The sequence below is a fragment of the Corvus moneduloides genome, chromosome 1 (assembly GCF_009650955.1).
Source record: "Corvus moneduloides isolate bCorMon1 chromosome 1, bCorMon1.pri, whole genome shotgun sequence".
NCBI lineage: Eukaryota > Metazoa > Chordata > Aves > Passeriformes > Corvidae > Corvus > Corvus moneduloides.
The window spans coordinates 86424837-86450788 of NC_045476.1; the positions used below are offsets into that span (position 1 = coordinate 86424837).

Genomic DNA, 25952 nt, shown 5'->3' on the forward strand with positions numbered 1-25952 from the left:
AAAAACCCTTACATACTTTCACAGCTTCCTTTAATATGAAAAGATACCATAGCAAAATGAAGCAACCTACTCAGTTCCTCTGCACTGCATCTAACAGGAGAGCAAAACCAGAAACAGGCATTTTTCTCTCTCACTCTAAGCCTGGATTTCAGATGCCATGTTTTTGTAAATTATAAACACAGATTTGTTACTAAGTACATTTAAGTATATTTGGAGGCTAGCTTTACCATAGGCACAACAGAAAGGAGAAGCAAAAAATCCACAGGACTGGGGCTTATTATTATACATCGCCTATCACATGATAAAACACAGAAACACTTGAAATTGTGTACTGTCAAATAATTCCACAAATGTGAGAGTTTCTGCATTGTAATTAACAATTTTTTAATATCTACTCTGAATTATAAATGTAGTATAATTCAGCCCTGAAAAAGGCAAGACATTTATGTTTGCATTACAGAGAACGTTTTACACCCGTTTAAAAGAAAATTAGCTCTGAACCAAAGAAATTAATGTGATCACGCAGCTGACAAAATTGAAAAGGGTAAACTTCCTCCAAATTACATCATCCCTTAGCAGAATTGTGAAAATGTAGTTATGAAATAACAACTCTGAGCCTGCACTTTAGACATTTCAGTAGGTTACTACACTCAGTTAAGACAACAATGCTCCTTTAGGACAGCAACTAAAATTCAGGTGCCAGAAAATTGTTTTAACTGACACAACATTTTTCCACATTCTCTTTTCTTAGTTAGTTCCTCTTGAGCAAAGAATGCCATCATGGTAGAAGTTTCAGATTGCTAAATGTTAACAATAACAGAGTAAGGCACAAACAGCAAAAGACAGTCAAATGCTGCTGCTGTTAATTTATTCCAGTTCTGAGAACTGTAACTTCCATAAAGTCTTAAGAAGGTGATGTGAATGAGCACTGGATCCCACTGCCTGGGCATTCACTTAAGCAAGCAACCATGGCACAAAGACAGCAAATCACACACCTTGAGGGTACCACCTGCTGTAAACACCGGTTCTTTAGAAGTTACTCTGAGACTGTAAACAGAGCTCTGAGCCAGTGCTTTCCAAACTGACTCTGGCATGACTATATGTAGTCCTGCCACATCTTTAGGATGAAAGGATAAACACACCTAAGCCTGTTCTACTAAATCAACCAGCATTTAAAGTACATGTATTTTGTTCCTTCTGAGACAACGAGAGATGTGAGCACAAAATACACCAGAAGCGACCAACAACCAAGTCATGCCATGACAGATAAACTCTTTAAAAACAAACTGGCTACTCATATAAAAATTTTAAGACACGTGGTTAACAACTTGGTAATTTTCATCAATCACGTTTTTCTGTTTAATACTGCCTAAAGAATACTTCAATCTAGTCAACCAGTCCCCACCTGTCAAGCCAGAGACCAGGGTTCAATTCACCAACAGGGAGGTGATTCTTCCTTTGAGGGACATAGTTAGTAATGGTGCACTTGGCAGTGCTGGGTTAATGGGTGGGCTTGATGATCTTAAAGGTCTTTTCCAACCTAAATGATTCTAGCTTCAGCTTTTAGTTTTCAATTTAGTTTTGGGGTTTTTTTTAACCCTTTTTACTTAATATACTGTTTTTGTTAGTGAGCTACGCTTTCTTTCTCATTCTCTTTCAGGATCTTTTTCATCACTACAAATTCCCTAAATGTAACATTTTAGAATCCTCTCTCATTATTTACAAAGTGAAGAATAACAGCTTGGACTTAGACGTTGAAGACCCCATATACCTCTACGCCCCTTAAGCTTTTCTGTAAAAAGCAACAAATGATTATTCAGCTTTACTACTCCCTCTTTCCATGTGGCTTCCCTAGCAGCTTTCCCTCCTTCAGCATATTTGCAGGTTCTTACATGCAGCTAGATTTCCCTGGACGCCGTGTTTAAAGAATCTCTGTATCCCCGATACTTTAAAGTTTATATTAAAAAATGAACATGCACCTGGTAAGGTTGTAACCACACCCAGCATGGTGTAACAAGCACAACTAGAGTTTTTCACGAGGAGAAATACTTTTTATGATTCCTTCCCGTTTCTTACATTGAATAAATGTATTTGGGGGCAAAAATCTTCATGATTTCTGATAGCCCCAAAGGCACTAAGGAGAGTTCAAGACTCCAGGAAATACTTCGAACATACCAAGTCCCTGTTAGCAATTCTAAATTTTAGCATAGGATCACAGGATAACTGAAGTTTTAAGTGGCCTCAAAAATCCATGTAGTCCAACTTTCTGCTCAAAAGGACGGGACAGTTATGAGATCAGACCAGCATACCTGGGGCTTTGTCCAGTCTGCTCTTGAAAACCTGGCATACTTTTAAGCTCTTCTTGTAACAGGGGCAATTTCTGCTGCACTGTAAAGGGTTAACGAACAGTAGAAGTTGGCCACAGCTCGTTTACAACCACAGGGAAAAATGACAAGATTTTGGTAATCAAGGATAATTTGATTTCAAGTTTACCTAAGATGACCTTGACTATTTATGCCTGCATGTCAGTTATGCAAAATGTCTTCAGTTGCTATAGGGGTTAACCATTATATAGCCAACCTAGAAAATGCGGACTGCAAGTTTCTGAAAAGCATTATCAGTGTGTTTTCCTGGGATCATTAAATATTTTTATTAATTTATCACAGCAGCCTCTTTTATACTGTTTGCTCTAAGAATTCCATCACTTTTTAGCTTAACTTCCACGTTGGACAATAATGAATTTAGGTTCAATAGCTGTTCCGCATAGAGGAAAATGTCTTGCTATTTGTAGTCAACTCAAAACTAGGAGGAAACACAAGCACGTCCTGAATTGTAATTATACCTATGGCAGTGAATATGCACTCAAAATAGAAGCGAAACATTGCATAATAGAGCCAACAACTTAAGAGATGCCAAGGGCATCTGTAAAAAAGCTTCTGATAGTTACGTTAAAAGTGATGCAACGTTTCTAGTTTAGCATGCATAATATTTTACTTTTTGCAGGAAAAGTGAAATGAAGTCAGCAGAACACATTCAGCAGCCTCCTCATGAAAGCAGAATTGGAGGAAGTCAGCGGAACCCTAAATCCTGCTGGTTCCACCTGCAGGCAGTGATGATGACAGATGATGTAATGTAATGTGAGGATGTCCCAAAAGGTACACAAGATCATCAGCTCTAGCCTGTTCCTTAAAAAAAAGAAGCAGCAAGCCAAATGTGGGTAACAAAGACACCCCCACAAAGTAATTCTCAACACTTCATCAATTTTTTAATGTTTGTTGCCCCTGAAGAGGGACAAGTTAAGGAAAGCAAACAACACTTCAGGAAGGTTTTCTTCAATTGCAAGATAGAAACGGCATTTGCAGGATATGATTTGAGTTTCTACTCTGTTCTAACCTTGGTTAGAAAAAGAAACTGCTGTCAAAGAAAGGCTAATTGCAAGCAAAGTAACAACTCTCTTGGGAAACCTAAAGCCATCAGAATTGCTGGTTTATATCCACCCTCTACCTCCCAAAGATCAGCTGTGCAAATACATCTGTTCTGAAGCAGATACTTTTTATGCACTGATTTCCTTTCCAACTACAATATAGAAGAGAAATATGTTTGGCAGTTGTCTGGGACCAAAAGTACATCCAAGCCAGTATTATAAAAATTTCTTTTTCTCAGCTGTAATACTGAGCTCCCAAGCAGAGCAAAATCCTTTCATTAGCTATGTACAAAAACTCCAGAGACAAATTAACCACATACTTATGCTCACAAATAGAGTCAGCATGGGAAATACTGATATATCTCACAAGTCTTCCTAGGCTGCATTATGGTAAAAGAATAATGCAGGAGTTAAAGGCAGGTTTATGCAGAAATCAATCCTATGATGTTTCAGAGCACATGTGAACTTGATTTAGAGAGAACTTGTCTAGAAATTCAAATGGTGAGATTCACTGAACCTCCTTGTCTAGTTTAAGATTGCATAACGCCAAGGAAGCAATTCATACAGACTTTGCTATTTCTCAAGGCTCAGTTAGAATCTGGCTATTAACTCTGACTATCTGACACAGTTTGGCTATAAAGCTCAATGTAAAGATTATTACCTAATGGACCACAGTCAATTGCTGACATTTTATTTAAGTTTACTTATGCTCAGAGGATGTTTTTAACTGCAAACTCAACTAAAACCACAAGGTAGGAAAGTCAGCATAGAGAATTCTTGTTTTACTTTATACTGCAGCTACTTTATTTACCCGGACTAAGGCATGAGAACGTTTGAAAAATCACACACATACAACCTAAATTCAAACCATCCTTGCCACTATTAGACTGGCAGTGCTTTTGGGAAAAGTATTTGTGACTAAATGAAAATTTATGATTTATTACATTTTCAAAACAACTGGTAATTGTGAAGTTGAACTTCAGCTATTAAAATGCATGCATCTCTGTTCAAGCTCAAGTCTGCCTGATAAGTAAGTTGAACTGACACTGCAGGACAGCCTTTACAATTTTTTTCTTAATTAAAACATGTGGAGTGTCAAATTCAAGTGACTGCTCAGTTTTGCTTCTCATGGGCTCCTTGTAAGGCTTTCTATCAGCTGGCTATCTAGATGGGCAGCCTGTTATTTGGAAGTTTTATAAGGAGGTAATTGATTCATCAGGGAACAGAATTTTTATATTAAGGTTTGGTGTCTTGTACAACTCCAACATATTCCTCTATATCACTTTTCTGCATGCAATCACATTTGTCTGTGTAGCAGCAGCAGCAGATCCCTCTTGGTTTGGTGCCCTGGAAACTACAGTCCCCACCTTCTGCCGCCTGGCCCCAAGGCAGCCCAGCAGAGCTCGTACCCCACCAGCTCATTGTCAGGAGTTACTTTCCCCTCTGGCCTGGGCTGTAACTCATTTCCTGCAGCTGCAAACGCTGTCAGGCAGTCTCACAGGCAGCGCTTTGGCTCGGAGCCACGGGTGGGGATCCTTTTTCCTTACACATGGCCTATGCTTCACTTGCTTGCAGTCTCAAAACAGCAAATCCCCCCCTTCTACAGCCTCCCTCTGCTTGCAAGCAAACAACTGCTGCCCAAGTCGTCCTTCTTTTCTTCCACTACAAAAAGGGAGTCCTTCTTCAATTATTAAAACTGATTCCCATTTTGCTCTATCAAATTCTCCTACTGCTACACAGAGCTTCCTCTTCCTAGATTGAACAGTATTTAAACTCAACATGAAAAGCTCAATTTCTCAAAGACAACTTTCAGAGCTCTCAATCACACATGAGACTTTTACCTTTACTCTCCCCTCCTTTCCTTGAAAACTGGTATTCAATTGTGTGAGAGCAAGCTTACTTAATGTAAAGACTCTGTTTTAGCCCATTCTGTGGCCTCAGCTATAAAATCTCTCTCTCTTCTGGGGAAATATCTCTAGGTCACCCATAACAATTTTTGTCTTCCTTAATTCCTGAACAGAAGGTCCCTACAGCAATTCAAGAAGAGCTCTGACACCTGCCCTACATCACTCCTTCCCATCTTGCAGGTGTAGAAAATGGCTTACTACACAGCTACTTGAATGGATTTGTTAACCTTTGTCTTGCAAAGCCATCTGATCTGCCTTATTATGTTAAGATTCTTTGAGAGAGACTACATTTGGAAAAAAAAGACTACAGAAATAACATTTCTCTGAGGATACTGCAGCCATGAACAGAGTAAAATCAAAAGCCAGTATTCAGTATGTGAGTGGTGCGTGGTTTGGCACCATGTTACTAAGACACCACCTACCTCTCAGCTTTGAACAAACCTATACAGATCCCTGGGTTATGCGATGGCATAACACAGGCAAACACTGTACCTTCAGGTAAACAAAAGACTTCTGGGGCCAAGTTTTGAAACAAACAGATAGTAACATGAATTGGCAATTAGACATGGTCGCCCCAAAATCTTGTAACTTAAAGGAGACATAAATGTAAGTCTCATGAGCAAAGGCTTGTTGAAGCCTTTGTAGCTCTCCAAATAGTAGCTCCTACAGAAGGGATATGATGGACTTCAGAAGTACTCACAAATTCAGAAAAGACAGTAAACTTGTGATCTAAACAGGCAAGACATTCACAAACAGTTTTAAATAGCTGCCAATTTTTCTGAGCTTGCATGTTCAATTTCATTATACTGAATCCTGTCCCCTGCCTTTTACCTGAAGCTCTGTGGCAATGTAAATGCCCTGCAAAGAAAAGAAAGAGAACTGCACATATAAAAAAGAATGTATCACAGAATGAAAAGAAACCCATGTTAAAAAAGAGAGAAGCACCAAATAAAACAACAGGAACAATCTTTCTCCCCCACACCCAAAAACATGCGTGAAATGACTGCAGAAAAAATGTTGCCTTATGCATTACTTGTGAAAAACATGTTCTTCCAGAGCTGGTGATTTATTTTTTGTAGAGTGCACCAACTGCTATTCAGCCTCTTCACTACCCACTTGTTTCTCTTTTCCCCCTATTATAAAAGGGATTTAGATTTTTAAAAAATGTATTCATCTGTAAACTGCACATCAAATTGATTAAATGACCCAAATAACTTGCAAAAATAGATCTGATATCCAGCGCAAGCAAGAGGTGAGGAACCCGGAATCAACTCTCCCCATAAGTTACTACTGCCCTAGTGAATGTCTTTTCTGTGCAATGCTTTCCTCATACTCTTAACGAAGTGTTTATTATCTTAACTACCATGAAATTTTAGAGATTGAAGAGACTGTAAATGCATATTTTTTTAATCCATTCATACTGATTAGATGCTTTAGATAATACACATTCTTAGAAGAGAAGGAACACCTATCCTTGTAGGAAATTGATGAGGGTCATTTTTGGGGCTGTCTTTTAACATGAGAACAAAACAACATCACCTTTCATGGTTGACAGATAATGTGTGGACAGACGAGGAATGGCCAAGATCAACTGTTAGAACTAGGCTCCACTGAACATATTTTCTGCTTTAGTAATCTTGCATGTTTTCCTACTTTGGGTAATAATTTCAGATTATTTAAGGCATTAAGTATCACCCAACATTTCTGTACTCAATGATGAAATGTGGTTTGACACACCGTAAGAACCAGCTGTCAATTACAAGAGGTTTGCCATTTCAAAACTTTGAAGCTCATTTCACCTCTGATATGCTGTGACTTTCCAACTTGTTTTGCTGGCAAGGGGTGCTACTGATAAACACTGTTGAAAAGATCAAAACTGTAGGGTCTGTAGATACTGAAAGGAGTGCAAAACTCTTCAGCAAGCCATCTGTATGGGCTAAGCGCTCTACATCCAAGTAGCCAACCCCACCACTTCTGATGGTGATCACCTCCTCCTTTCCCCTGCAACACATAAACCCTATCTTTCCCTCAGCCTCTCCCAACTCATGTCTTAGACTCATGTCTTAATGAATTCTCATGAACGGTACAGAATTACTCCAACTTGATGCTCACACTGTGAGCCTCACATAGGACGTGTATTTTCAGACCTCAAAATCCTAATTTGTTGAATCTCTCAAAAACTCTGGAAGTTTTACTGAATTACTGTCAAAAAAGGAAAAGAAAATCTGTATTATAAAGACTGAAGGTATAAGATTAAGTACTAGAAATCTAGGAAGTACATGAAAAATTATGCACCCAAGAACATGGACTGACTTAAAATTATGTAAGTCACTCACTTGTTCTTTGTTAAAGGATTTGTTTTGTTTTTTAGGAATTCATACCTCAATCAATACCCACAGTGAACAACTCTGAGAAGATCATGTAATTGTTTTTCCATTCTTCTGATTAGCATGTTCCCCGATGCTTTATTTAATCAAATGCAGCACTTGAGAATGAATAATTGGTTTGTGGGATTGTCTGAGGTACATTTCACTATGGGGGAAAAATAAAATCAAAGCACTCCACTGGTTTTGCTTAATTTTTATAATCCCTCAGTGAACTGAACACTATCAATCTCTTTCAAGCAATAGAAGGATGAGGTAGGGACCAAAGTGAAACATATCCAGTAGTTTCAAGTGTCTTGTCTACGCTTTTTTTTTCCTCCCCAGATTACTTAACATTATGTAACAGCTTGCATGTTCAAGACAGTTCACACTCACTTCAGTCACACAGCAAGGCAAACTTTACAAATTAAACATCCATCTCCTAAAGCCTGACACCCAGCAATGTGGGAATAAACAATTAGCAGCTGCTTCTTATCAGTTGGGATTAGGATGGCATACCACAACATCCCGCAGGAAGCCTGTGGCAGGGACAGAAGGCACTTCTGAGGCTGCATTCAACCCTGCAAATTATGCTCATTCTAGCAATGGCTTTCTCTTCTTCTTCAGTGTCCGTGATTAATATAATTAATTAATGCTCTTTACTTCAAAGCACCATGTTAAACAAAGTAAAGTATCTTTGAAGTGCTCTGCCCCACTTTCCCTAAACAAATGCTGAAGAAAAAAAGCATTACAGGTCACATCCACTGGTTTGATTAATAAAAGTACCTTCTCAAACACAAAACCAGCTCTGTCTGTCCCTCAGGATTCTGACAGGCTCAATGTATTTCATATAATATATAAATACATACATATATAGTCCAGTACAATCTGCCTCTCCTAATAAAATTCTCTGCATTCAAATGTGAAGTCCCTTAGCGCCAAAGGAAATTAGATTTATCAATACTGTGAGTGTTGTTAAAAAAAAAAATCCAGATTTCACCCCCTAGCCCAAGAATAAAAGTTTCAGCGTTACCCAACTACATTTTCCAATTTTATCATCAGAATATCTGCAAGCTTTCCCTATCCAATTTATTATATGACACAAAATGACAAAAGACTACTACAACTATACAGCTCAATCCTTCAAACTCCCCCTCAGCCCCTAATCACCCTGCATTCAGGAAGTTCCTGCTGTGCCTGACCCTAATGTAAGAAACACAGACTCACTCCTGTTTTAGTCAAGCATATTTATACAGTGTCTTAAAAAAACACGGGAAAAATTGTAATAGCTGGAATGGACTGAATAATTGAAAAAATTGTCGTTAAATTTATGGAAAACTTTCTAAAACCAGAATTTTGTGTTTTGGAAGACAAATTTTTCCCAGCATCACTTGTCTGATAGTCTTGTTACCTGCAATAACAAACTCTTTGAAATGCACATGTGACAAAATGCCATCTGATGAACTATTTTTCTGGTTTTTTCCTCCTATATTTTTTTATAAGTTCACATTTCTTCCTGTTCACAGCCTGCAAACTCAAGTAGTTGCAAATGAAGCAAGCAAGCATTTTCTCTAATAAAAATCTACTCTTTGAGCCTGGGTAGTTTAGAGAGTCAAAAGATTACAGCACACTAAAACCCTAAAACCTTTCAAAAAATCATCAGATTTTTCTTGCACCCTTCAGGGGAATATTCTTTCATGCATCTGAAAAAAAACCAAAGTAAGATTTCAGAGATGCTTTGGGAAAAAGGGATGAGTGTGCCAATGCTACTCCAAAAAGCTCAGTTAAGTAAAATACAGACGTCCAAACGAACAATTCCTTTGCCAGGGCATAGGAATGAGTGTATTTACCTTTTCCATTGATGAACCTGATGTTGTCAACACTTCTTACTGCAGAGTTTCTCAGGAACCATGGATAATCCATGCTGGAGATTTTCTTCCCTCCCCACTTTCAGCACGTCTCAGGTACAGATTTTCCTATCACTGCAGCTTGATCTAATGTGATACATAACTCTTCACTAAGATATAATTTGCTTAAACCTCTTCCCTATCTTCAGCCACTTAATGCTGAGAACTGCCAACTGCTTATTCTTGGAATAGACAGCATGGTTGCGGAAAACAAGGCAGCGCATGAACACCGAAGCTGCCATTTGCACAGTACTCTCCATTACCCAAAACTCACACTGCTGATGACTAGGCTTTGTGCCCATCATTCCTTACCTTTGTGGTTAAAAATGCCCTCCATCTCCATACTGCTGCGAGAGTGAGCGATGCAGAGGGACCCGCAGGGGACCAGGCCTTCCGCAGCTGGGGACCGGTCTGTGGTTCGGACCAGACACCAGTCGGGCTTGTCATGGGGCCTCTCCAGGACCTCCACTGTCTGCCCACGGCGGATTGTCAGCTCATTACTGTTGCAGGCAGTGAAGTCGTGGATTACCACCGTCAGCTCGCACCCACCAGACAACTGTGAGGGGACAAAACAAGGAGAAGCCAGATGAATGCTCGTTATCAAACCGTCACGCACCGTTACCTATTTAGGACTGCTGGCAGGATTCATATTTTGGATGAGATAGCAGGCTTCTGGGACTTTCCACATCAAGAAGAGATTGTTTCAAAATCAGGCAGTTCTGGCGTTTTAGAACAGATTTCTAACTCTGCTTGTCTCTACCTACTGTTCAAAGCACACTGGTTGTGACAGTGCTGGGCGGAGGATTTAAGCAGTTTTTCTTGCTAGACTGCTCCTTATCCCAAAAGCTGAAGTAGCAGTCGCTTCTGAATATATTTTATGTGTGATAATTAGCAAAAAAAAGGTCAGCTATTACTAAATAGAGTCACTCATGAGCTTTGTCATCTTGCAAATTCAAGACAGCAGGAGGGAGTTTTTTCAAATGAACTTATTGCCTTATTCCTACCCTACTCACAGTTTATACACAGAGGACACAAAATCATCCAGGACACACCATACACAATTATAAAAGTCAGCATAAAGTTCTTCACATAACATTCCCAAATACTTAACTATTTAATAGAAAATTCACACAGCTTACAACTTTCACATTTTTGTTGGTTCCCCAAATAAAACTGCACAAACTTGAATTAAAAGCATGCAAGCTTAGGGGTTTCCTCCCCCTCTTCAAAACACTTCATTTGAATAACTTTGCCTAAGCTTTAGTTTCCTCTCTTTGATTGTTTCATCTGCTTTGATGTGAAATGAAAATTACTATCAGAACTTTGCAAAGTTCCCAAGATTTTTCAGTGCCAAAGCATCCATTCAACTTAAGCAAGCAGTCCTGGAATTCCTTTTTCCTTACGGCAATGGCATTCCAGGCTACTTCAGTTTTTCATGTGTGAGTACTTCTATAGCTCTGGCTGCTTCGGTGCAACACTCATACCAAATCTCAGCTGGTATTCAGCTTCTGTGAATTCAGTAATTTTGAACCAAACTCCTTCAGCTCAGTGGGGCAATCCTGCAATGCCCTACACTGACAAAGGAATTTTGTGAGAGTTCCAGCTGCATCATGTCTAGAATCAAGTGCCACACCAGCACACTGCACAGCTCCTTCCATGTTGGTTTTGACTGTTTCATGGCTGCCAGCTACATCCCATGAGCTTCAGAAAAAGGAGATAAGAGACTGCATTGTTTCTTATTTATTAGTGTTCGTTACAAGCCTGGAACAGAAATGCTGGACAGAAACTTTTCTAGGAAAATGCTATTTGTTATCAAGCAAGTATTTCAGAGCAAATGACAAAACCAGCAAAATCCCAGTAAGAATCAAAGAACAATTCCAACCCTCTCTTCCTCAAGTCTGCAACAAATGACAGAACATAACTCCTAGCAGATGGGCTGCAGTAACTCCAGAGCTTTCCCATCGTATCTGCCTGCTAATCTCACTGGCTATCATTGCTTGTGTGTGCTCACAAAGGAGGAGAAGTTTTCTTGAGGGAATGCTGGGGCCAAGAAGGGCAGAAAACCCTCATACATCTAGTGTTTAAGGAAGATAAATCAAGTTGTACCCGTTTAGATCCAGGCTAAAAATTAATCACATTGCTTCCTTCTACCCTGTCTCTTCGGACAGCCCCAATAAGCAAATTACAGGGGAGGTACATCTTCAAAACATGTTACCTCCTCCCTCATTAAAGTATTTCCTGCTCCCTTACACTCTCTTTTTTAGTCCATGCAAACCTATGCAAAGGGGAAAAAGTAAAGAGCTTTCCCTTGTTTTCTGGTATTGATTTATGTTACAGCCTTTGTCAGACCAACTCAGAAACAATTGAAACCATCTGTATGCCTGATGGGGGCTAACAAAAAAAGCTGATGAAGTACGACTTCACAAGGTGTCCGGGGCAGACCAAATTTTTCTCAGGAGGTCCGTATCCCATCCAGTGCAAGCATAGTTACAAGCTGACACTTTCCAGATACTGCATCTAGTCCTTATGTTTCCTCCTAAATACCTACAGGAGTATATCTTTGGTGCTTTTTTTGCTTTCCTGACCCTTCACTTCCTACAAATAGAGATTAAAGTATATTTTGTGACTGGTGCAATGGCCACATGTTTTGGTAATACAGATGTTCTTTTTTCTCCTTCCCTAATAAAACACAAGGTACGATCTCAGATTTTATGTTCTCTAAGCATTTTATATAACATTAAGCTAAAGGAAAAAGCAAATGAAGGCTGTCAGTGGCCATGTCAGATACTATTAAAGTACAATAAATTCCTAGTCTATCAGTGTGGGAATCAGATACCCTAGCTGTTCAATATTCCACCGAAATCCAATACTCATTCACACTTCAGTACAGTGTGTAAGACTCTTCTTGCACAGAGTTGTTAGATCCACACCATCCTCAAACATGCACCTATGCTGTTACATGCAACTTAGTGCAGAACTTTTCCACTACTGCCTAAGACACCAAAAACAATGATTTCTGTACCCAGCACACACACATGGCACTTTGGAGAGCTGAGCAAAAAAAAGCATTTACCAATTTTCCCTTCCTTTGGATTAACTTCCCTTCTTTCTGCCTACTACAGTAGTGGTTAGGAAACACGTCTTTCCTCTGTTTCATTGCTTGATTTCTCTCCATAGCACACTTTCTGAGAGCAGTTTCATCTTTCACACTGATTAAATGCAGTTGGACAGCAGGGAGTGTCTGATTAAGCGTGTTGCTCAACAGCTGTTGTTGGACAGCTTTGGCAAGGCTCTCCAGGCTAGCTGGAGGGAAGAGCAAGAGGCACAGCAGAAATTGGGAGACTGATTTGCACTGAAGGGAAAAGAGTTACAAACCATCTAAATCCAAATTTAGGCTGAACAAAGGCTTTATATACTTTATCCAGCCATCTCAAGAAACCCTTTATGTAAACTGAATTAATCATGCATGATAAAAATAAATGATGCTATGTCTGAAACATGGAAACTGGAGAGACAGAGGAGAGATGAGAAACAAAAGCCAGACAGAAACAGAAATGCAGATTAAAAAAGGCACAAGGTTTAATTAAACAGCTTATCATGGGACACAGTGCCTTGCAGTTGCCGAAATTAATGTTAACCATCCATGTTCACCTCTCTAAGGCCTTTTAGTCACCGTCGCTTGTAGAGAGAAAGAAAAAAACAAGCGACACGAACACGCAAACACCACACTAACACACCATCTGCCACCACTGTCTGTGAACATCATGACTGACCAGATATTCAAGAGCCTTTACATCAGGCCATATAACACCTCTCAGGACTGCAAATGAAATTTAGTTTTCCATGGTAATTTTACATTAAGAAGAAAGGAAAGCAAAGAGAAGCTAACAAGATTTCTCAATTATTTCAAGCATGAAAATCATTAATCCCCTTTTAAAATGGAAACAAGTACACTGTGGGAGAAAAGAAATGGGACAGCACAAAAGTTCTGCCTCAAATAAATAGCATTTTGATTTGACCAAGTAGCTGTCCAGACTTGGTTTCTGACTCTGACTCATGGCACTGAGAGCCATGTCTGCTTTTTTACTAACACTTTTTTCTACTGATGGAAGCCTTTTCTCTTCTGGAGACTCAGCTGGCAGAATTAAATACTTGGTTGTCTGCTGCTGCTTCGGTCCTTTTTCTGTTTTTCAAAGAACTACAGACAAGCTTAAAGAAGCATGAAAATGAAATACAACTTCACATAGACAGTAATATAAAGTGTTACCAGCTAGGCACAAAAGACAATTTCTTAAAAATAAAATAGTGCTGTACTGACCACCCACAGCAGCTTGCATGATTTCTACTATTTAGGAGAGCAATCAATGACAGCTCTTCCAGCTCTTCTTCTAAAAGCCTCTCATCTTCTCAGATACCAAAATACTAGTTTGGATTATTTCACATTTCTACCAGATCACTGAATAGAAGCATGAAAAAATCCTATCAGACCTACATTGTTTCCTTCAGCCTCCCTATTTAATTTCCTATGCACTGGATCAAGTTCAAAAGACAATGTTAAAAATCAGATGAGGCTGATGAAAGGCCAAATGAATGGTCCAAGAATCTCTTTTATCCATTAGCCACCTAAAATGCTGGCTACTCGTCTACAGAACACGAATAGAAGGAATACTGTGAAGGGCAAAATATTTACTGAGAAGGGTACAATAAGAGCACTCATGCAGAAAACTGAGATGCTTTGATGGAGTAGAAATCTGTCTCTCAAAAACTCTGTATTTCACTCTGGATTCCATTATACCTTCCAATATTTCGGGATGGGTCAGTGCTACTGATGTATTTAGCATGTCTTGCCATATGAAGATACACCCCATGATAATAAAAAAAGGCTGGAAAGGGATCTTAAATCACTTAGTCCACTTCATTGCCTTCCTCTAGAGCATGATCAACCATATCTGTGTGAATCCTTAACATTTATCCAAACTGTCCTTGAAGAACTCCAGTTATGGAGATTCCCCAGCCTTCACAATTACTCTGCTCTAGGGTTTCACATTTTCATACTCATAAAAAGTATTATTGCAATCTTTTTTTAAAAATAAGTCCTTTGATCACATCCCATCCACTTAAAGTATAGGTAAAAGAACATTTAGTAACTCTTTGTGGTAGCTTTTTACACACTTGAAGACCTGAAGTCCTTCCTTCTGCCTTTTTTTTCCTTTAAACTTGTTAGTCCCAATTCTTTACCTTGCTCCGTAAGTTAGGTTTAGTAGACTTCTAATCAATCTTTCTTCTTTCCCTTGGAACTCTTCCAATGGACCACTGATTTTCTAAAATTCTGTACTCAAAACTGGATGCAGTATCTAATGAAAGCTTTACGAGTTCTGAATAAAGAATGAGGACTTTGTGTCCTGCAGCTCAACATCCCATTTCTACCAATATATGTAAGCCAATATATTGCTGCTTCCCTTGCCTTCCCAGCTGTATCACACTGCTAAATAATAAACATCTTGTGAGCCTCTGTAGCTTCTCAATCATCCTCTCAAAAACTCTTCAAGGTTCTCGTTGTTTTCATTAGTATTTAACTATTTCCACCTATTCATATAAGCGCTAACGTGTTCCTAGTAAATTGCACAGTATTTTGCCTGTTAATTTTTCCCATTGCCAAGATTATTCTGAATTCTAATTCTGCCTTCCAACACTGTTTTCAGATGACATGAAGCTGGGAAGGATGTCAATGTCAGCTTTACAAACATATGGTCTATTGCATCATCCCAGTCATTACTGAAAAGCAGCATTGCAACAGGGGAGCCAACAATGAGAAGCTACAATTCTAGCCTAAAAAGCAAGGGTGGAGAAGAAAAAAGCTAATCATGAAGTTATTTGTTGTTATGGCAACTCCAATTATGTCAGAAAACAGGATGCAAGGAAAGAAGTTCATCTGGACAATATTCAACCACTTACTATCAAGGTTAAGGATTTTCAGCTCTTTCAAAGTGTTAACCTCTGAGGAGGTGAGAAAGAATATTGACATTTGGATAAAAGACTTCATTCTTGATATTCCCCCTGTATAACAGTTTAAAACTTCTAACCAAAACATTTATTTTAAAATAATGAACTGTCTGAACATATAATTGGCAGAAGTAAAAGAATGGTTTTACTTGGCTGTTGATTAATATGACATGTTTGATATTTGTTGTCTTTTCTTAACCTTGATTATGGATACATGTGAACAGAAAAAAAGTTCAGCAAGAGCTTAATAAATAATACAGCCGTAAACACTTCTACCAATTAATTATTACTATTTTAAATTGCTTGATATTTTTAATGTTTCTTGATTTGGAATCCCATCTCAGTTAGGTACATGCTCCAGATTTGACCAAGGAGTTCCATTGCTTCCCCTGGCTAACCACATTAACAGCACTTAAAATCTGTACAACTGTTTTACTCCATTTCTGTAAGACATTCACACACACTTCAAGCTTCTAGGCTAAGAAAACAGAGTCGATTTTAAATCCCAAATGAATTGCAGCTAATGAATTTTCAACATCCAAAGTGAGAGATTACTTCAGACTCAGCAAGTGTTAAGACACCCTGCAGATTTCACTGGCCACCTTCCTGTTACTGTTCCTTAATAATTTTTATTTTGTATTTTTAAACAGATTAAAGAATTTCTCAATGTATTTAGCAAACTAAACCATATAATAGAAGCATTAAACAAAGCTACCCTGCTAATTCACACACTTTTTAGAAGTGCACAATGGTAAATTTCTTCCTTGAACATACACTACATAGTACAAGTAACTCCCCGGGAGTCTTCAGCTTACTTTTCTTGGCAAAGAAAAGTCTAACAAAAATTTTACACACAAACGTAAGAACTCAAAAATACATTATAAACAACACTACAGTCACTAATCACACTTAAAATTTAATTTGTCAGGAAAATACAGAAAAGTGTTTTCCATTTCTCCTTTCTTCCATTCCTCCTCCTTTTAACTTATAACTCCTGTTGAACAGGTTGTTGGTAAGACTCCTCCTCATGTCAGACTGGAAAACAATCCTGAGGGCATTTTACTTGGCCGCCTTTCTCAGCAATTCTCACATGACGCATGAAATGTGACTGTGAAGGGCATCGGGAGACAACCCGCGCTAGTCACCCTCGGGAACAGTGCATCTCAAACCACTGCAGAAGGGCGATGGCTCTGCAGGCAGGGATGGACTGCATCACCTCCAACCTGCACACACAGAGCCTGATGTCTCAGCCAACAAGCAGGGGAATCAGAGACAGCATGTCTTGCTTCTGAGTGTGGCAGGTTACCTAAACTCTGCTCTTAAGAACCGTCTGCTAGCATACAAAACTCAATTTTTGTAAATCCCTAAATAGTTAAGTAAGAATGCTAAGAATAAGACAGCAAAACAAAAGTCATCAAAAGAGATCTTCTTCCTCTAAGCACCTGTTTTTCTCACAACTATCTTTAGAAGAAGCCACCACCAAAAGTACAGACCAACCTCAGAACAAATCCACAAGGTCAAAACATAGGCTGTTTTTGACAAATACAAGAGCAACCTAAGCACCTAATATTTCCCTCCTTCTGTCTGCTTCTCTACATGGAAAAAATCAAACTATAGAGTTTGAGTGACATGTGAAAATACAGGAAACTCACTGAGTTTAGGTGATGATGGGAATGATCAAAATATTATTCTGAGAACCTATTCACTTAGCTACCCTGAAGAATACTTGTTATTTATCTGTGTAGTTCGAATGGCTCATCAGAACAATTTTACCCAAGGAGGTAAAAGACCAGAAATCCCTAACCAAACTTTCAAGTAATTTGCTAGGCATCTTCAGTGTTTTAATTTATTCTTCTGTTTGATAAACTTTAATTATCCATCTCTACCTCCCTCCAAGGTCTTAACAGTTCTCACTTGCCAAAAATCTTGTTTCAATTCCAAGTAACACACACATTTCATAAACATTTTTATTCTTTTGACACTTACTTATCTTCCACCCAGGGGAAACTCTGGCTGTGTATCCTTATGGTATAACCCAGCCAGAATCTATAGGCAGAGATGGAGGAAAGGAAACACCAGCCCTAGTACAAAATGACAGTTTTGTGGGTTACCTCTGGATGATTCCATCAGCTTCCATGCAGAAAGCGAACACCTACTCTCCAACCCATAAACACTGGAGAGTACTTTTCCTTCACAACAGTAACTGTGTGTGGCAATCACCAGGCTCAAGCCAACATGAAAAGCAGATGGTATGCTTTCAGGAAGGCTGAGACTAACATCAAGAAAAATACTGTGCATCACTATCAAATTTTATGGAAATTAAAACTTTCATTTTAAACTGGGTCAAATCTGAGCAAACTGCAGAACAGAGGGGACCAAAATGGTTTCATACTGGAACGACCATAACCTATTAGATTTAAACAATCATTCCAGCTCTCTCATGGTATCAAGGTATTTTCTCTACTGCAGACAGTTTAAGAGGTTGAGTATTTCCACACCTCTCCTCTGAAAGTACTAATCTTGGGTGCTAATTCATACTAAGGGACGAATCACGTGCTCTCAGCACAGAGCAACTCCTGGAAAACTTACCTTGTCGCTGTCTAGAGTGTTCTGGGAGGTTCGTGAGGCAATTGAAATAGTGTCAGGCTGGCTGCTGCCATCTCCCTGACTGTCCAGGTCCTCACCATCTCTGCAAAGAATTCAGTTTTCATTACAAGAATAGTACTGTGTTTGTAACATGTTAGTTAAAGAAGTTAGACACTCCTAGTGTAGCAACAGACAAACTAACTGATGCAAGAATCAAATACTCAGTACTTAATACTCTGTTCTCTGCTGCAAGAGAAGGGATTCATTTGCTCAAGGTCTGTATAATGTACAATTAAGGCAACCAGTGAGCCAGAACTATGGCAAGAAACTTGCACAGTCACTTAGCCAAAGCTAGCAAGCAGGACACTTGGTCACACATTTCAAGCTTCATGAAAGGAAAACCAAGGACCTGAATAACACACACAGAATTGCAAAAATCTAAAATGTACAGCTATCCTGAACTGCAGTTCCAAATCCCTTCTGTAATGGCTCATTTACACAAGTCAGGGACTGTTCAGAGCAGAAATCTGAACAAATTCAGCATTGCAGGAAACTGTAAATTAATGATAAGATAAAGCTGGACAAAACGACTCTTGCTTTTGTCCAATCCACTGAAAGTCATTCGAAATTCAACACTACAGAGGAAAGAGCACTGTTGTGTACATAGAGATCTCTGATTATTTGAAATACTACTTACCTTCTTCCTTTCTGTTTTGTTGTTGGTGCAGTTTTGGGAATGTGGATGGGCTCTTTCAATGCTCCTTTCAGATGAATAGTCCTTTCTTGTATCACTTCCCGGATGTGTTTGATCCAGTCCTGTTTATTCTCTATACTGGATGCCTTTGATATGCAAAAGAAACAAAACCCCCACAATGGACCACTATGGCTGAGAAGATCCACACATACAGTCAGCTAATAAACACAAAGAGGAAGGCATAAAGAATGACTTTGTGAAAAATTTTTGAACATCTGAACGCAGAAAAGGAAATTCTAGCTGGCTGTCTTCATCTTGAATTGCCAACACTACTTTACACTTCTCAACATCATTAATATTGTTCATTTGAAAAACATTTTAAGCTAAATTCAGAGTTTACTTTTGTAACTTGAAGAGTAAGGTCCTGTATGCATCTCATGTGAGACAGGGTGGACTGATTTACTTTAAGAATTCCAGTAATAACACCTTGAATACTAGTATTGTAAATTCACCCCATATTTAGGTCAGTTCTAACTTGATATAATAATATACTATTAATGGCAAAAAAGTTAACTTTTACGGCAACACATATACTTCCACAACACATTTCATGTATTACTCTTCCCACTTTTTGGTACATATCTCGAGGCAGAAAGCTAATTTAGGGATTGCATTTTAATAACTGCTTGCAACACATCTGTTTTTTTAAATGCTCCAGAAATTACTTGATATCCACTTGCCCGACTTCTAATATGATTGTTTAGTCCAATTTAACCCTGCACCTGAAATGCTACTAAATATAAATATTATTGTAGATCTGAAGAAATTATCATATGTAATTTCCTACTTCTCTTAATTACTGTCTCCTGAAATAACCAGCTTCAAATATGTTATAAATATTTAATATATTATAAATATATAATAACCAGGAATTCTAAACAGATGAAGAAAATTGTAGGAACAGATGGACAGGTAGGAAAAAGAATTTTGTTTTCTTTTACAAACAAAAACATTTAGGAAGAGAATATAAACATGACCTTTTTAAAACCTTTTATTTAGTTTTTCATGGAATTTACTTCTAATATTAATGAGCTAAGGAAGTGCTTGTTTCCAACCTTCAGAAACAAACAAACAAACAAAGTCCACAAAATTGTAGAAGAGCTTGATGTATCATAGAAGTTTTCTAAATATTCTATGCACTAAGTAAAGCACAGAACAGAAACACCTTAAAGTGATCTTATGCAGAGAGCCCTTAATTAAAACCTCTTATTCTGCTCTATTCTGGGAGGATCATTTCAGGCTGCAAAGCACTGTCTGTGAAATTATGGGAACATTAAGACTGAAAGAAAATCTAGTATTTATTAATGTTACATTTAATTTCCTTGCATTCCTTGGCTGATAACAGAAAGCTAATGTAAACTTTTCTTAGTCTGTAATTCACAAGGGAAAGATATAAATTTGAGTATTGACATGTAAATTGGAGAGGCCATTTTTAAGTGACATTACCGAGTGTTCACTATGAGTATATGTGAAACCACAAACAAGTTTAATAGTAAGTGTATTAACCTATAAATGGGAAGATGAACTTTGTTTCAGCTCAACACGGCTCCTCAAGATATGCCAAATTACCCATTAGCTGCTTATGGCATTACAAAAATGGATTTTCAGTTGAGAAAGAGTCCCAGGTTACATACCATAACGACAGGAAAAATTGATTTAGCCATTCTCCTAGCGAGCCAAAGAGCACTAGTGACACCTGTAACTTGCCCAGACACAAAATTTATAGGCATTGCATGCACTTTTATCCAAAGGCAAGTAGCTTCAGAAAACCTTGTAGCCCACAGAAAGACATAAAAATCTTTTGCAGTGTTTGTTTTCTGCATAAAAATACGGGTCACAAAAAACAGCATCGCCAACAAGCAGTGACAACTTGAGTGTGAAAGGTAACACTGACATCACCATTTCCTTGTGGCACCAGCTGCCCTGTCAGCTAATGGCTGAAGTCTTCAAGCTTATAGAAATCCATGGATCAACCCTCTCCCTACTATGATTAGTGAAAGCAGGTTTGTTTAATCAGTCAGTAGGCTACAAAGATTCCTCTCTGCTCTCAGGCCACATGAGTTAGATATATATATATGCCACCACCTCTGCACACAAAGAAAATTATCTGTCAGCAGCTGTCCCTGTCAAAGCAGGAAATCACTTGTTGCTTTCCCAACAAAGATCAACAACAACTAGAAGACTTGCTACAGACTAAAAGCACATCTGCTAAAATTACCTTGAGAACAATTTTGTTGTCTGAAGTTGGTGTCCTTCCAACCCATAGAGCAAACTTGCAGGGATCTCCTTCTACATGTTCTGTGACACCCAGTTCAGAAGTCTGGAATGAAGAAAAATTTGTTAGGCCCATATGGCATTTTTTCTCAGAAGCCACAAAGGCATGCTAATATTCTAAGAAATTGAGCACTGCTATTTAAAGAGATTTTCAGAAGCTTAAGGCTAACTCATATACTAGAAAGAATCCTTTATTCTGGTGGCAGTGGTGAGGTCTCTTCAAAAAAGGAAGAACTGCAAGCTTAACAGTCTTTTCTATAAAGTGACAATAAACAGTAACACTTATAATCTGAATACCAAAATGCTTATTTTAGTTTTTGGACTTGACAGTAAAAGCTTTATAACTCTAAAGAAGATGCTTGGCAGAAAGTAAGTTTTGGCTTCTCTCCTTGTTCATTTCCATTGGAGAACACTCACTGTTTACTGATTTTTATGCTTTCTCTCAGATAAGATATGCTTAAGAATTCTCTTGATATCTTCTAAAACTTTGGTCTCTTTTCTGTCAAATGAGCCTTTCCTAGTGTGTTTCCTTCCCTCTGAAACAGATGAAATAATTCAGAAATGCAGTTTCACTGGAGAACTTTGTGATACACGAACAATCAGTCTTTGGGAATGTTCTAATGTCAGACCTTAATAGCTAATTATCATCCAAAATGTTTTCACTTTCTGACTGGAGCAACATCTCACTCATGTGAATTGGCTTCCACTTTAAACAATTCATACAGGCTCTGCTCCAAAAAAAATTACAAACTAAGAAATACAGCTCAAACTAAAAGAACTCTCACTCCCCAACAGCTCCTAAGTAATCTCACATGATTAGAAGCTGAATTTTTCCCCTCATACACATCATCATTAGCCCATATACAGTTCAACACAAGAGATGCTGGATACCCAGTACCTGAGTAAAGGTATTTTTTTTCTTGTCTCACTTGGATGCCAACTTGGGTTTTTTTGGTTTTGGTGGGTGAAAGCTTTTTTGGGTTTTTTTCCTACTAAAATAACCCCAACCCAACACATCCACCCTTCCACACAACTGCCTGTGCCCAATAAGCAGCTGAGCAACATGGCTCTCTGCAAAGGACACTGGCAATGCTGCAAGTCTGCATGGGGCTCCAGGACAGGCTCACAGGACAGAGATCATTGTGGGTTACTGGATGCATGGAAACCACACTGAGGTGAGGAAGCTCCCAAACACCAGTTACCGATGACTGGGAGAGTGTTCTGTCAAAGTAACACCTGCTTGCCTTGTTCCCACAGCCCTCCTTAGGCATTTGCTTTTGGACACAATCTCTTGCCAAAGAGTTCATTAACACATTCTGCCACCTACATATATCATGCCATTGAGTATCCTGTGTTGGGGAAATCCTGATGGTCATCAGGCCCGAAGCAAAGAGAAGGACCTCATCTTTGTAGAGCCACCTTCCAGAGCTAAGTCACAGGAGAGCATACAAAAAAGATCTTTAGCTCAAATCAACATGCATGGTTTCAACACATGCCTTTTCTAAAGATCAAATTATAAGAGCTGCTATAGTAGTACACTGCACTACAGGATATTTTGCCAGACGGAATATGACAACAAAAAGAATCCTTGTGTTTTAAAAATCAGGTACAGTGAGAGTCTTCAAGATTTCCATCAGCTTCTCTAGGACATAAGGCTATTACTGAATTCCTGCCAGAGGAACTGACATGACAAGTTTACAGGACTGATTTTTCAGTTCTATCCCCTCTCCCACATAATCCCTTGGCAGCTATTGATATTCTCCAGTATACCAGTATTTTTCTGTGGTTTAGGTTCTTGAGAGCACCAAAGAAGGGTGTGATCAACGAACTGCTGCAGCTGTGTTACCTGCTAGCTATTTTGTATCGGGAAGGAAAGCAAGTGTTGGAAATGAGGTGACAGAATATGCAAAGAAAGATATGGAAAAAAATAAGGTTTTTTTTAACCAACCTGTTTTACCGGTTTCGACACAGAAGTGGGAAGAAGGAATGAATGAAGGAAAAGCAGCAGAAGCATGGAGAAAAGACTCAGTATTTACACCATTCTAGACTTAGTCATATATCCCAAAAGGATCAATACAAGAATAATGATTTCTAGAGAGTGATTCTGAGAAGGAAAGTAATTTCAAGTGCTTGCTCTGACCTATTTGGTGTAAATGCTAATCTTGCCCTCGAGCGATGCAGAGCAAGCCATGGGCGACTGTCTTGCCACTTGGCTACCTTAGTTTATGGAGTGTGAGTACTGCTCTCACCCAAGTCATGCAACAGGACAGGAAGGTAAGGATGTGAATTCCAGAGTCACATTTTGTAAAGCATACATGCTACAGATAAGGAAAGCAAGAGTGGAGGTTTTAGGGGTTTTTTTCTTTCTTTTTTTTTTTTTTTTTTAGATGGGAAGACAAACATTTCCACCTTTTCATCCTTTCATCCATCTTACAGTAGACTATAAGTACTGTAATTCTATTTAGAGAATTTTATTGTAGGACTACTGGTCTCAGCAAACATTCTGGAATGAACTTTTCCAAAACAAAGTTCTTGCCTTCCCCAATCAGTATGTGTACAATATCCACTAAAACGAATCCTTAGCGTGACTTATTACTACAACAGCAATTGTAAACAAGACAGACAAAGGCAGCTTATCAACTCCTTCCATCCTTCTGCTTTATACAAATAAGCATTAAAGAATCAGCAATCAGCACACAATTAAGTCAAAACCAGTCCAGCCCAATAACGATTTTCATTTGACCTGACACACCAAGACTGATATGTACCCTTCAGTAGATGCTTTGAGCCTATCCTTTCACCTCAAAAAAACAAGACAAAGCACCAAAGTTGCAAGATTAAGTCTATACATTCCAAGGCTGTTCTTTCAGTGCTCTGTAAGAGTTGTTCAAGTTCTTCAGGCATGCTTAAATCACCTGAGCTTAGCTGAAGCCTAATCTAGCCAGTTTTGTAAATATGATCAGTTGTTCTCCCATACTTACAAACAGTTTGCTCTTGTAAATGTATTTGCTCCTTCCGCTCGAGTCCTTTACTTCTTTACTGAAAACCAGAGACATCTCAAAAAGGAAAAGGTGCCTCTCTCTTCCCTTTCGAATTAGTGTTTTTGGGTCCCACACTTGGAAGGATTCTTGAAGGATGAGCTCTCCCTGAGATTCTATATTTTCATCAAAGCCTAAGAACAGAGTGAAAGGAAAGATTAACCATGAAAAGTTGGTAATACAAGGAACATAAAAAGCACAGCTTTTGTTCATTAAACTGTATGATTTTTTTCCCCAATACAACTTCCAAAAGATGGGATTCCAAGAAAACAATACTAAAAACAAGACTTGATTTTAACACTGCAATATACTACACATAACTGCAGCTCAAATCTAATTCTAAATTTAGACATCCAACTGTTAAGAACTTAATCAGCTCCTCTGGCAGTATTTTACCAACAAATGATGGATCTATCTTTGTCAGCTTCTGGTAACCTCTTCTGTGATGAAAATGATTTCTCTTATGAGCATTCTGCCACTGTAGAAAGTAAGCAACTTGCAAGGACACAGAGCACATCAGGTTCTTCTGAGAGAGGCAAGCTCCCAAGTGCCACCTTTTCTGGATGTACACCTCTACCATGTAGGCAATGAGCACAGAAATGTGTTCCAACTGGGGATGAAAAATCATGGCAGCTTGGAGCTGTTGGCATATGATCAGCCTGCCATTGGTCATGCCAGAATCAATCCACAATAAAGTAATTACCAGCTGGATCACTTATATTGAGACATAATGAAAAAAAGATGAAGATTGAGAATACCAACACTTTTACTTCCATTTTAGTGGTACCATGTTATCCCAGTTTAATACATAGCTTTGAGTTGAAGGATAACAAAAATTGTCTACCATACTCTCCTGAGTGGTATCAAAATGTGTTTTAAATAGATAACTGCTTGCCAGCTCTCATGTTCTAAACAGGGCAACAGTATGGAGAGGATCAGAGGCAAGTTCCATCAAAATTCTCCAGAGACATAAAGAGGAAGTGTGCTCACTCACTATATTTGTCCAACATGGGATGACTCAACAATACACACACGATTTGCTGGAAAACCAACTTATGTAAAAGATTAGGATATTCTCCAGAGTCACATTCCCAGTGTTAAAAGATTATTACCAAAGCTGGTCAGCTTTTACACTAAGACCACCTCCTGAACAAGCATTTGGAACTGATCCTGTAAACTGACCAACATCCCTATTGTTTGAAATCAAGGAACAGAGGTGATTTGGAGCATTCACATGATCAAGGATCACATGTCAAACCGAGGCAAATTTTACAGTAACTAGCACAACACTGGAAATTCCACAACAAGCTGCATGCTACTACCAGAAGGCAGAGGGGAAGAAAAGGCATATTGACTAGAAGCACTTAAAAGTATTTATTCAGCAACTGTAGGGTAAGAGGGCCCTGCTTTTCTCTCAAAAAAATTTAAATGCCCAAGAAAAACACTTTTATTACTAAATGTATGATTGCACCATTAAAACATGATAACGTGCCAATTGCAAAACAGATTTTGGCAGAAAGTTGTTCTAAGCACATAGATGCATTACATCCAACCTCCACTGTCTGCCATGAACATGATTATACTGGCTTAGGCTTGGGCTAAATTGGCTTATGCTGACATTTTACTGCCAGAAGATAAATTTCATTTCAACCAGAAGTCTGTTATGGAACAGGCAACAAACAGATGTGAAAAAGTC

General features: G+C 38.6%; 1 protein-coding gene across 4 annotated transcripts in view; it reads right to left on the reverse strand.

Moving 5' to 3' along the window:
- Positions 1-25952, reverse strand: part of TRIO (trio Rho guanine nucleotide exchange factor) — a 251433-nt gene that overhangs the window by 59357 nt on the left and 166124 nt on the right. For all 4 annotated transcript variants that reach the window (XM_032117844.1, XM_032117852.1, XM_032117845.1 and 1 more), the window contains exons 30-34: positions 24200-24390; positions 21163-21264; positions 18888-19030; positions 18194-18293; positions 9914-10157 (exon numbers count right to left, since the gene is read on the reverse strand). In XM_032117844.1, coding sequence (XP_031973735.1) covers positions 9914-10157; positions 18194-18293; positions 18888-19030; positions 21163-21264; positions 24200-24390 — 780 coding nt within the window. The remainder of the gene's footprint in view (positions 1-9913; positions 10158-18193; positions 18294-18887; positions 19031-21162; positions 21265-24199; positions 24391-25952) is intronic.